Below are 13,347 nucleotides of genomic sequence, written 5' to 3' on the forward strand. Positions count from 1 at the left end.
GTAGTGCTAATAAGACTTGTGACTCCCAAAGTGTTTAAACGGTTATTAGCTAATACAAATATGTACAAGTTCGGTGAATTCTGGCCACAGGGAACTGCTCGTTACAAAGCCCTCATGACCTTGGGACTACTTAACCACAATAAGTCCAACAATCCCATAACTAATGCTGGGCACATCATTTACTCCAACTTCCTTACTCCTGGTATTGACTTCAATGTTTTTACAAAATAAAATAGCACATTTTAAAAGAAATAATTTCCATATTCCGTTCATACAGATTTAGCCATTCAGCTGAAGCACAGAACAACAGGAAAAACATCCTATAAAGCAGGAAAATACTAAGAACACCACAAGGACACAGGATCTCTTTGTTCACAATGGTGTTCACTTCCATGAAGCTTCCTGTAATTTCCTGCTGAACACTTCTGTATATTAAAAAAACAACTGGTGTTTGCAACCAGTAAATTTTGAGGACTTTTAAATTCAACTTTCATAATCTTGAGACCACTGTGGCAACACAACACACATGACCAGAACATTAATAGATGGGTCAAGGACAAGAGATGCTTTCAAATACAGCTTTTGAGCAGGCTCGTAGAGGCTATGACAAAGTGTCATTGGATGATTCACTGGCAGGTTTCATTCACTGGGTTTTCCCCACAGGAAAGTGTGGCTTCCATTCCATAACAGAAGTGAACAAAGAGCAGGACTTAACAATTTTCTCCACATATTCCAAAGAATAACTCTGACTGGGCTATGATTAAATAATTGAATAAATACCATAGAGAACTGATCTTCCAATCAGTTATCAGAAACTCCACAACATGCTATGGCCTTAGGATGCAATTCTGTACAAAAGAAACAATATTGTTTCACTCAGCTGGAAAATACATCAGCATACTATTGGTGTACCACATTAAACTCACTTTGTCACATGTGCATGGAAACAAACAGTGAAATGTGCCTTTTATGTCATTGCTTGCGGTGTGGTGGGGGCATTCAGCAAGTGTCACTGTGCTTCCAGCACCAACGTAACTTGCTTACGACTCACTAACCCTAACCATACATCCTTGGAGTGTGGGAGGAAACTGGAGAACCCAGAGGAAACCCACACAGTCATAGAGAGAACATACAAACTCCTTACAGACAAGGGTAGGAATCGAACTATGATCAGCGATCGCTGCTGATGTAAGGCGATTACACGGACCACCATGCTGTTGTGCCTCCCACTTATGACACCACAACAGCTGGAGTCTACTTGAGACTTAACTAGTCCGCCTCTTCACCTCAGGAAAACAAAGACTGGGAGCCTATCAAGTTCAGGTATATCATCCAACTGTATGCATACAGCACATACCATCAAAAGAAACAATGTTCCCCCAGACCAAGATGCACAGCACAGTATGTATAATTCACACACAACACAAAGTAATAGTACCACTACCCTGGTGTTTTTTGTGCACTTCCCTCCAAACAGACGTGCATGCACTATATACAGAATCAAACCCAGGTTTATTAACACCGACATATATCGTGAAATTTGCCGTTTTGCAACAGCAGTAGAAATCATGACATAAGAGTTTCTATGTTACAAAAATAAATAGACACAGTATTGCAAAAGAGGATAATGAGGTGTCGTTCACGGACCATTCAGAAATCTGACAGAAGGGAAAAGCAGTGATACAAGATAATCCTTCCGAGGCAACATTCGCAGACAGGTTGGCACTATTCAACTCAAGAGTACTGTAATATGCTTGTTGCTTAATTCTTCCTTTTGGTAATATGTTAATCCACATTTATGGACTTCAAGCTTTGGTCACCACCACCATCACCTTCTGTCCATTTTCAGATTATGTCATTTTATAAGATGCGTACGTAGTTTCAGGAACTATGACAATCCATTAAGTTTAGCCCCACCAACATGAAGAATACCAGTTCAATTTTAAACGCTCTCCAGGGAAAAGTGCAGTGGTTCAGGTTTGGTCTTATGTCCTGGGCCATCTGAAGTTACAACCATGATCATTTTTATGTGTAAATCATTTTAATATTTATAATTTTCCAGCTATCTGTATCAAGTATTGATTTTGGATTGTTTCCTATAATTGCCTAAATCCTCTGGTAACTTGAAAAACAAGATTATGGTATGGACCAATAAATACCAAGATCCAAAAGTTTATGGTCTTTTATTCAGTGATGTTGGATTAGCTGGCAACTTTGCTTCCAAGAATTTTTCTTCTCATTGCGTCACACAAAATAACACAAATGCAACCATGATTGCTATGACAATGAGTCATTGTCAGCTTGGGTTTTGTGGGCAATCCTCCTATGTGTTCTACTCAGTGAGCAATAAGCAAAACTCCTTCTCTGGATGCCTCTGTAATTCTTCAACCTTATTCATCACTGGGGGGGGGGGTTTAAAAACATGGCTTATATCATACCCACCATGTATAGAAAGAGATAGGAGAGGGAAAGCCTGGGTTGTGGTGTTGATCTAAAATGAGGCTCATTCCAATAGGTTGCAGGATATAGGAACTGAACAGCCAGTGGTGAAAGTTGTTACTGGAGAGAAGACACTGTGGTTGACTGTTCCATCTCCTAATAATTATCGCAACTCACACAGGGTGAATGGATTTTAATGGACGAAGGTGGAAAAGAAAATCATATCCATGCACCACAAGTTCCGGAGAATAAAGGGATGATAGAATTGAGTATATTAATGATGTGTAGCAGTCGGGCAAATAAACATCAAACAGCAGGAAATAAAGATAATGTTTTCAGCTTTTACAAAGCATCATCTCTCAAGAGAATAACAAGGCAGCAAATAGTAATGTACACACCCATCTGTATCTCTCTAAAGAGGCAACAGTGATTTGCTTAAAACCGCTCTCTTTTCAACTGAGGTAATCAAATTTTCTCTTTAAAAAGCTTGATGTCATTGGTATGCTATATTCTCAACATTCCTTCTGAACCAAGCATGATAATAAACAAAAGAAACCTATCAAAGGGATGTTCTTGAACAGAAGGGAACAGGTTTATTTTCTTAATGGGAGTTCACTCTCATCCATCCCACTGTGAAGGGAGGTACACAGCAGAGTTGACAATGCACTTTGTCAGAGGAAGCAGGGACAACTGCAAAAAGTCCAAGTGCCAGGCTAATTTTTGGTAGCCCACCAGAATGGCTTCCTACCAGGCCTCGCAGCTGCAGTCTGTTGGTGAGTCAAGCTGTAGAAAAGGGAAAAAAAAACATCGATATGCAAAAAAAAAATTCCTTCGGCATCACACTGGTCATAATAAAAGGCACCAGCTGAAACAGCATGGTTCCAGATTAGACCATTTAAAATTTTGATGAATATAAATTTACCATATTGTGCCTTTACTAATAATTTACCTCTAAAGTAACCAAATAATGGGATAAAATTCAACAACGAATAGGAACATTTGTTGTCAGTTATAAAACCATGAACAGAAAATAATGAAAATTATTTTTTTTTAATTCTATCAAAGCCTCAAATCTATAAACAAAATTAACATTAGAGAATGCATTTAATGGAACCCACTTTATCTAGTTCTGCTATTTTAACACGACCAAAAAGTTTTTCACCCTGTTACTTCTTGCAACTCCAGTGCAAAAAGAGAACACCAACATGATTCTGGAAATTGAGAAGGGTACAATTAGCTGCTAGATAAATAAATAAAATAAAAGATAATCATTTGAAATTTGAATTCAAAGAACAAAACATTGCAAGACGTTCAAGGGGAAAAAAAATCAGGAGCAAAGCGCTTTAAAGACTTAGCATGAAACAACAGTTTTGAGATCAGACACAAATGTGCAATCAAAAGGGTCCCCCTCAGCCAGTGAAGTAATCCCAGATGAGATAAGTGAACATGATTATGTCACTATTTCAAGTGACCTCTGGATAACCTTGTAGCTACAGCTATACTGTGGAAACGATAAAAAGTGAAAAATCACGAACATGGCATATTGGAGCTCCTACTATTTCCAGCATTCCCTACAACAATGCCTATAAAAGAGCCCAAAAATCTCCTATTTCTACTTAAACTTCCTTATTATTCTCTCCTTCCTGATTTCTTTAACTTTCTCCAGGGCTACAACCCTCTAGGGGCTCTGTGTTCATCCAACTTTAGTTTCTTGTATGTTCCGTTCCCCTCCTCCCCCTTTCTGGAATTCAGACTTGAAACCTATCTATCCTTGCATCTCCCTTTTTGTTTTGACATGATCTGCAAACTTACTGTCATCGCTTTTACTATTCATTTTCTGTTGTTTGTCATTGGTTCTTGATATAAATAAATCTAATGTTCTTTACCTACTTACACCACAACCTACCTACAATTCCCAGCAGTAGACAAGCACTTGCCAGTTCTTTTTTCATCTCCTGATTATTCGTCACTAATAAATAGATGGATTTCAAAAGTCATTGATAAATACCGTAGATGGATCCCAAAAGTAACAGCAGCACTTTTCTGGCATTTAACCAAATTGACCTTTATTTGGTTTGTAAGCTTAACTAATGAATGCTGAAATACAACCTTGTCAGATGAATGCATCCTTCTGAAGCCAATACATACACTTTCTCTAACAAAGGTCACCAGAAACCAACAAGCAACAGTAACTCTGGAGTGTTCAAGTCACCAAGAGTGAACTCACAACTAATCCAGACGATATCAATTAAACCCAAGCCAGATATGAACATCCAAAAATTGTGATATAGAGGGTTAAGTCATGAAGATACACTCCATAAGACTGGCCTGTATTCCCCTGAGCCAGATCAATCATGGTTCTGAGTCAACATCCTGGCTGAATCAGAAGCTGACGTGCTCATCCAACTCCACAGGCATGAGGAGAGAAGTCAAAGTTGACACACTATTTGCATAACTAATGTGCTATACAGTTGTAGGTGCCACGTCTCAGGTGAGGCATTAAAGTCAGGTTCGTGCACTTAATTTTTCATGAAGGGTTTTCAGAAAGAAATATTAATTGTTTCTCTTCCCGCAGATGCTGCCTAATCTGAGAATCTTTTCCAGTATGTTGCTTTTATTTCAGGTTTCCAGCATCTGCAGATTTTTTTTGCTATTCATCAAAAGGAGGTTTTCTAATATGAAGATTACATATAATAGGCAGGAATAAAGTTACTTCCAGTATCCTGACCAACAGTTATCCTCCACTTAACATCACCAAAATAAATCAATATCCACTGATCAATATGTGACCTTGTTGTACAAAGCTGGTTGACAGGTAACTACAGTACTTCAATGACTATTAAGTACCTTGTGAAGCACAAGGTGAAATGTTTCATCATCCAGCTCTCAAACCACTTGATCACAGAAGATATAAGTGGTACTGGACGACAGTCATTGAGGCAGTTTCCCATGTTCTTCTTAGGCACCTGCTTGTCGCAGGTGGGTAACTCAGACTGCTGAAGCGAGAGGTTAAGGATATCAGTGAACACTCCAGCCAGTTGATCAGCACAGGTCTTTAGTACCTGGCCTGGTATCCTGTCTGGCCTGGATGGTTTCTGTGGGTTCACTCTCCCACAGGATGCACTCAGATCAGCCTCAAAGACTGAAATCACAGGGTTATTGGGGGCTACGGGAGTTTGTGATGGTTCCTCCTTGTTTTGACAATCAAAGTGAGCATCGAAGACATTGAGCTCATCAGGGAGTGAAGCCTTGCTGTCACCAATGTCACTTGGTTTAACTTTGCAAGAGGTGATGGCATTCAAGCCTTGCCACAGACGTCAAGCATCCTTCACTGATTCAAGTTTGGTCCAGATTTGACTCTTCACACACAAGTTGGCTTTCTGGATATCATACCTTGACCTCTTGTACCTTACTTGGTCACCAGACCTGAATGCGACTGATTTGGCTCTTAGCTTAGAATGAAGATTTCATGGTTCATCCAGGGCTTCTGGTAAGAAAAGACTCTGAATTACTTTCTGGGGATTCACTCTTCTAGACTGATTTTTGAAGTCTGTGAAAACCGTGCTGTATTCATTAAAATACTCTGATGACTATTTAAACATGGCCAGGTTCACCAACTCGATGCAATCCCAAAGCTGCCCCTTTGCCTCCCGTGAACCCCCTGCCTCTTTGTTCTCCTCATCTTCGGAGCCTTTGCCTGCATGCAGGTAGGAGAAGGACAAAGGCAAATGATCAGATTTCCTGAAATGTGATGTAGCATGGAACAGTAGGCATTCCTAAGTGTAGTACTGTATAGCAGTGGTCAAGTGTGTGCTGCAGGTTATACGCTGGTAATAATTGGGCTGAGATTTATTCAGACAAGCCTGACTGAAGCGTCTGACTATAATTTGAAATGCATTGGGGTGGGCTGTGCCTTGTTTTTGATGGCAACATTCAACATGTCAAGTGTCTGATTAATGTCATCTTTATTGTAGAATTTACCAGGGTTAATGGAGGCTCACAGGGTGGTAAGGTTGGGTGGGGGGGGGGGGGAGAAAGGAATCTTGAACATTAAGGCATAATCTGAAAATCAGGGTTCAGTCATGAATGAATGAAATGGGACAGAACATTTTAAAACACATGAGGAAGCAGCAATGAGAAAATCACTTCTATTAATGTGGATGCTGGGGCAAAGCACTGACAGATACCCGTTGGGCAAAAACATCAAAGAGTATGGAACATTAAATAGTAAATGACAAGGTGCTACAGAAACAGCCATAAACCAAATAAAGAGCACTTCATGGGCTAAATAATCTTTACTCATTGAATTACTCAATAGCGCAATGCACAAGTAGGTACATTTAATGCATAATGGACCAGAACAGCACAAAATTTATTTTCTTGTTTAGATAACTGTTCCTGAATCATAGATGTGATAAAGTAACTGAGGAAATCTACAGGCTCAGCATATAAATAATACAGGCAATTGAACTATTCAATAATTTAAACAAGCAACGTGTGTGATCATAACCACACCAAATCAAACTCTTCAGCTTCTCAAAGCTAAAGAAAGAGGTTGCAATTTCAAAGAAGAAAACAAAATCGAGCGTTTTGCAAGTCACAGCCAGCCTTAGTGATCATGAGTTAACTAATGACAAATTATAGTAAAATGATTTTTATCCACAACCATATACTCTGCCATTTTATGTAATAGATTTCCATTGTCAATCATGGTATTACATGTTGAGATAATCTCCATTTCGCACTCAGGCATCTGAGGCCCAATTTATGTAAACACTTTAAGCCTTGATGAATTTGTAGGAATACACAAAAAATTTCTGCTGACTAGAACTCTCTCCCCTGCAGAGTTGTGGAGGCTAGCTCATTAGAAGAAGTATTTCAAGTGAAGGTAGATACTTGTTTGAAAGATTGGTGGCTGTAGGCTATAGAGAGCTGACACAGAGGATTTAGGCCTGGGATAGATCAGCTGATCATATTAATTGGTGGGGCAGATTTGAATAGCCAAGTACTCTACTCCTATTCCTATTTTTCGTGTAATTCAGCAAACACAGCCATAAAGAGTAACATGAAATGTGTATAAAACAAATATGCCAACATAGGACTTTGTCACTTGATTATGATAAGAGGAACACACAAATCATTACTTTATCTTTAAGTTATGACATGTCTGCAATCTCACAGCCACAACTAAAGATACAAGAACACTTTTTGAGGTACCAGAATGTTCATGACGTTTATGATCAGTACCTCATCATGATTAAAAGCATTTAGTTATCTAATCACCAGCATGAACTGACCTTGTCAAACTGTGCAATTATTCTCTGAACCATCGGCAAAGAGAATTCAACTGTTGATATTAAATCTGTTCAGAGTAATCTCTTCTGAATCTTTAACAACCTAGTCTTGTTTATTCAGATGACATAATGTGAGAATACTCCATAATGGTTACATTACTTCTACTTAAACTCTGGCTAGTCCCAGTGTAACCTATAGTTCAAGTATTCCCTGAAACAACATGCTTCAATACAGTTCCAGTTACACACGTCAGTATGATAAATTATATTCACCATGCCTGTAAATGGATCTCATATAAACATAACTATATTAGTTTGATTTCTTTTTAGGGGGTTAGAAAGATGTAAGAGCTGATAACACCATAATCATCTCATTCCTTAAAATTTAGGACCATATTGAATAATAGACATAACCAGAGAACTATAGAAGGAAATTCGTTTTTCAAAAAATAGGGAAGGTAGCTGATTTTATTTAAACCATTTAACCTATCAAATAGAAATTACTTACATTACACAGAGTGAAAAGTGCAGGCAGAAGCACTTCTTTTGATGTTATGTTCGGTTGCCAGAAACAGCCTTGAAATACAGTTCTGTTAATGATTTTCTGAATATTATGAATTTTGTATTTCTCTTTTTTACTCCACCCACTCCCTGGTCCCTTGTTCCCTGCACTGAAGGTCATGTTATTCCTGGAACCAAGTGGGTGGGCAGGCAGTGACTACCAAATCTCTGCCTTTGCCAATCTTCTAACCAAACCATTCCTTGCTCTAAATTCAGATCATGCTATGTACTTACAGAAGGAGAAACGTTCCTTTTTCAAGTAAGTGTACACATTGTTTCCTATATTACAATATTTACAATTAAACTGGAAACTTTAGTTTGTAATCTATTTCCACAAGGATTATGTTGTCAATCACAAGCATAAAAGAAACAATATCTGATTAACCACCTTCAGATGTTACATTCCAAAATTAGACCACTCTAACATCAATGAAAAAGGGTTGAAAAAATGTTTCTTTTGTAAGCACTTGTTTGAACATCATTCAAAATAAATAAAAAGGAAAAAAGTAAAGATTTAAACCCCATTGAGCTAAGATATTGAAAAGATGACTTACTTTAAAGGAATCACCAGCTATGACTGAGACAAAAGTAGCAAGTAAAACTAAAGTGACAGTGCTCAAAGGGTTTGAAGCCACCTTTCTTAAAGGAATGTGTAGATGACCAGATAATGAAGTCAGAGCCTATGTTCAATGTTGTAGTATTAACAAATATGCCGACGAGGTACTTGTCTTTATAAACCTGTGAGGGACTTGTATCAACTCTGCCCAGCTATGGTAAATAAACAGGTGCGAGGTGGCTGTTCACAGGGGTGTCAGCATAACGGTTGGAAATGCCTTACAGTGCGACTTCACTGTTTACATAAGTTAGCTCACTGGGCATCTTCCAAGTGCTGTATAAACTTGAAACGCTGTACATTTTCTCAGGAGACCAATGGATCCTATCCCTACACAAATAGCATTAATGTCCTGTCGCGGCCACGCCAAAATTTGGAAATCCGAAGATGAGCTGGTCTCGTCACCAGGCACCCAGAATGGTGGAATGCTTTCCACTTTAAACAAGTACACAGACAAAAGAGAAATAAAATCAAAAATACTATCACATTTGTAAGCGCTTAAATAATAACAATTCAAATGTGTGCACGGATAAAGATAGCCTCTGGAGCGACGGGTACCGTGTCTTCTGTGTTGGGTAACCTCCAACAAGACCAGGTCCCGCTCAATTCCCCTGCTCCAGTTTCATACCTTGTTTGACGGTCTTCAGGCGGATGGGATCCTTACTGTTCTTGATCACACTGCGCACATCATACAGGGGGAGCCCAGACACATGCACTCCATCAACTTCCAGTAAGAGTTCGCCTTCCCTGAGCTCCCCGCTGCCGCAGACGATCTGATGATTCCCTTCATTCAGATAGGAGAACTCCCCATTCTCAGCTCCACCTGAGATCAGAACATTCAGCTCTTCGACCTGGCCCTTGCCCACAGCGCTCTCATGCACTTTAGTTGTCCAGTGGTTTTTCTTCTGCACCACTTTAGACATGGTGCTTACAGCGAACAACCAACGCAGGGAACGCCAACAGGTGATAAACGGTTCATAGATTCACTCCTCCTCCAATACACTTGGGCTGGTTCCTTTTGGATTTGACCGCCAGTCAGTCCCTAGTGATCCAGTATATCACCTTCTGTTTAAAAGCACGATCCAGAGTTCTACCGGAGAAACTATAGCTTCACATTTTCAAAGACACCGTAAACATTTGTTCCTGGCTCCGACTGTAGCCTCCACGATCCAGGATTTCCCAACAGGAGGAAAACAAGTAAAAGGGAAGTGGGTGTTCCCAGTGTTTGAAACTCAGATTTCCCAGTTTTAACAGACTCTGCACTTTCTCCCGGTGCGGCGATGTTGCGGCTGCTGTAACCCGCCACACACACTGTTTCAGACTTTCTTCTTAGGGTCCTGCTGAATTCCTGCAACTCTATTCCAGCTCACAGCCGCGGTCAACAGCGCATGCGCCGGCCAACCCTCTCCTCGCTGTCCTGCCCTGGGCCCTAAAGCCCGTCGCTGCCTCTAATCATCTGGGCGGCATCGATTAGCTTTGTGGTGTCACGATTGGGTTGAAGTGAAATTTCATCCCAGTCAAATAATTTAGAGCTCAACAAATAGGATTTAAAAGCCAAACTAGCCAAAATCGTTGTCAGGCGGCCCACTACTTGAAGGTAGATTTTTATCTCTTGTTTAGAAACTGATTTCTTCTAAAACGTTCTTGGAAACCAGCTTTTAACACTGAAGCCAGAAGCCTTCAAATGAAGGACCATGTGGGAGCATTGGAAATCCGACTTTATTGTAGTTAATAATCCACAGATTTATGAACAATCCAGGAACATTAAATCAGATGTTACCATGGTCGGTGGAAATCTAAAATACAGTAATAAGAAAATCCAAAGGAGGTATTAATAAAATTGGCCACAGAACTACAGAGACCAATTGGCCACAGGAGATTCTGCGAATGCTAGAAATCTTGAGCAACACACACAAAATTCTGGATGAACTCAGTAGCTCTAGCAGCATCTGTGGAGGGAAAGAAACAGTCCATGTTTGGGACTGAGACCTTGATCAAGGCTCTTCATCCTGATGAAGGGTCCCAGGCCCAAACATCCAGTGCTCATTACCCTCAATAGATGCTGAGTTCATTCAGAGTTCTGAGTGTGTTGCTCACACAACAACTGAATTACTGTTAGACCCATTCTTTTCACAAACGTCCTTCAGAAAAGATCTATGCTTGCTCTGGTCTATTTGGGACTAAGTTACGCAGTACTATGGTTCATTCCCCACAGAAATGGCCAAGCAAGTTCACTGCTGCCTTCTTAAGGGTAATCAGGCATAGCTCATGAAAACTGGTCTTGCCAGTATTGTCAACATTATATGAATCAACCTCATAAAATACCAGAATAACTCACTTGGGCAATGGCATTCCTAGGGCAGAGCTACATGCTCACTTAGGGTAAAACTAAATGACAAATGACTTGGGAATGCTGCTTGAGCTTCTGAGTTCCTCCAGCATCTTGTGTGTGTTGACCTGGGAAGTTATTTCTCCAGGATATGATGTGGAATCATCCACTAGTTTCTCTGACATCTTTCTCCTTTAATCTCAGGTTCCATCACTCCTATCCTCTTGTGAAGATGGTGAGTTATTTCCAAAATGTTAATATCCAGAATCGACTCAGTGGGACAAATGTCTTCTTTCCATAGTGTAACCATTCAGTGATTCTATGCTTCAATATGCAATTCTGTAAAGCTCCATAAAAATATCTATAATTCATTCTTGAGTTTGTTCAAAATATATTCATGAGCAATTTCTTCATGGGAACATCAAGAACTAGGACCAATCCTTTCTTTATTCGACAGCTACAGACAAGGGACTGGAAAATGTTGAAGAACAGAAACTTCGACTGGTCTTACTCCGTGTAATCTAAGGGTTCAAAGTTGAAAACTGTAACTATCGCAGCAGCTGAGGTCAACCAGCTCAACAGGGACTAAAATCAAAACGAAGGCCTTCTTGGTCAGTATTCAGGAACACGTCATTAAATAAACACTGCCTCTATCAGAAAATGACCAGAAAATCCCACAATATAATTAATGTTCAAATCTATGTGTTTATTTTGCAAGGGCATTAGACCAAATCTTACTATAGGAGTCCAATTAATGATAACTGCCATTAATTAGATTTGAACGTCAATAATGAAGTTGCTCATTTTTTGTGTGGCAATTTGTCAAAAATGTGAGCTGATAATATTGCAATAAGGAAAGCAGGGCTTCTGGGACCAGAATAAGAAAGGCAAACAAGCATGTTTCCCTTTCACCAGAATCACTAAAAGGAATGAGGAATTCACAGCTCAAGGACTGAACAAGGAAGTGTGGGCTGGAGTGTGTGACTTCAAGGTCTATCAGGGACAGAAAGCTAAATAAAAAGAGACAAAGGGGGTCTGGGAAAAAAGAGACGGGAAAGGGAAATGTCTTTTATTTGAATGTCTCTAGCAATTACGACGGGTGATTGATAAGTTCGTGGCCTAGGGTAGAAGGAGAGGAGTTATACAGCTCTCATTACATGCGCATGCAGGTCAACTCTTTGAGTGATTATGCAGAAAGTTTGAAGTTAATAACATCTCCTTCTAACTTAGGCCACGAACTTAACAATCACCCCTGCTGTGGACACTTCTTGGAGGTCGAAAATCCGTATGCTCCACAACCGCTGGACTAAGTGTGAAAATGTAGGAGTGGACTATGTTGAAAAATATATGTGCTAAGTTTTTTAAAATTGAATCCTTCTCCCTTAGGCCATGAACATATCAACCACCCCTTGTTTGTCTAAAGGAATAACAATCCACTGACATAATTGTTCATTTTCAAACTCTAGAGAAATTGGTTGTCAATAATTAACATTTCACTTGGTTAAAATTTTTCTAAAAATGGAATAGCAAGGACAAACCTTTTACTGATGGTTTTAGTTCTTATCTGCAAAATCAGAGCGACATCATGCAGCTCAAAACTTTTCAAAACTGACCCGGGAGAAAAATGACATTTCATTTCAGCAACAGCAGAGCAGTGTGTTTGGAATTGGAATTGGAATGGTTTTATTATTGTCACGTGTACCAAGATATAGTGAAAGGCTTGTTTTGCATACTGCTTATACAGATCAAATCATTACACAGTGCAGTGAGACAAAACAAGGTAACGTAATATCAGGATGTAGGATAAAGTGTAACAGCTGCAGAGAAAATGCAGTGCAGGTAAACAACAAGGTGCAAGATCATAAACTTAGTGTCTGATTATGAGATAAAGAGATCAATTTCATACTAGGAAACCATTCAATAACCTTATAAGGGAGGGGCAGAAGCTGTTCTTGAGGTTGGTGGTACTGCAAAATCTGGGTGGCCATATTTGCATATGTATCTCCACCCAAGGTTATATAAGGTGTAAATACTGCTCACCACTATGGCTTTGACAACAAATTCCGGTCCATTCCATCATTTGGAGGTAAAGTTGGTTGATTTTTTTTTTT

The 13,347-nt window shown here is 39.6% G+C and overlaps 1 protein-coding gene across 9 annotated transcripts in view; it reads right to left on the minus strand.

The window, feature by feature from the left end:
* Nucleotides 1-10,296, minus strand: part of magi1b (membrane associated guanylate kinase, WW and PDZ domain containing 1b) — a 402,728-nt gene extending 392,432 nt beyond the window's left edge. For 4 of the 9 annotated variants that reach the window (XM_073072335.1, XM_073072331.1, XM_073072328.1 and 1 more), the window contains exon 1: nt 9,536-10,292. In XM_073072335.1, the coding sequence (XP_072928436.1) occupies nt 9,536-9,830 (295 nt within the window). In that variant the 5' untranslated portion in view covers nt 9,831-10,292. Of the gene's footprint in view, nt 1-9,535 lie in introns of all 9 variants that reach the window. The other 5 variants (XM_073072332.1, XM_073072330.1, XM_073072327.1 and 2 more) reach the window with 3 other exon arrangements.
* Between the last annotated feature and the right edge of the window lie 3,051 nt (nt 10,297-13,347).

This window comes from Hemitrygon akajei, chromosome 19 (assembly GCF_048418815.1).
Source record: "Hemitrygon akajei chromosome 19, sHemAka1.3, whole genome shotgun sequence".
Lineage (NCBI taxonomy): Eukaryota > Metazoa > Chordata > Chondrichthyes > Myliobatiformes > Dasyatidae > Hemitrygon > Hemitrygon akajei.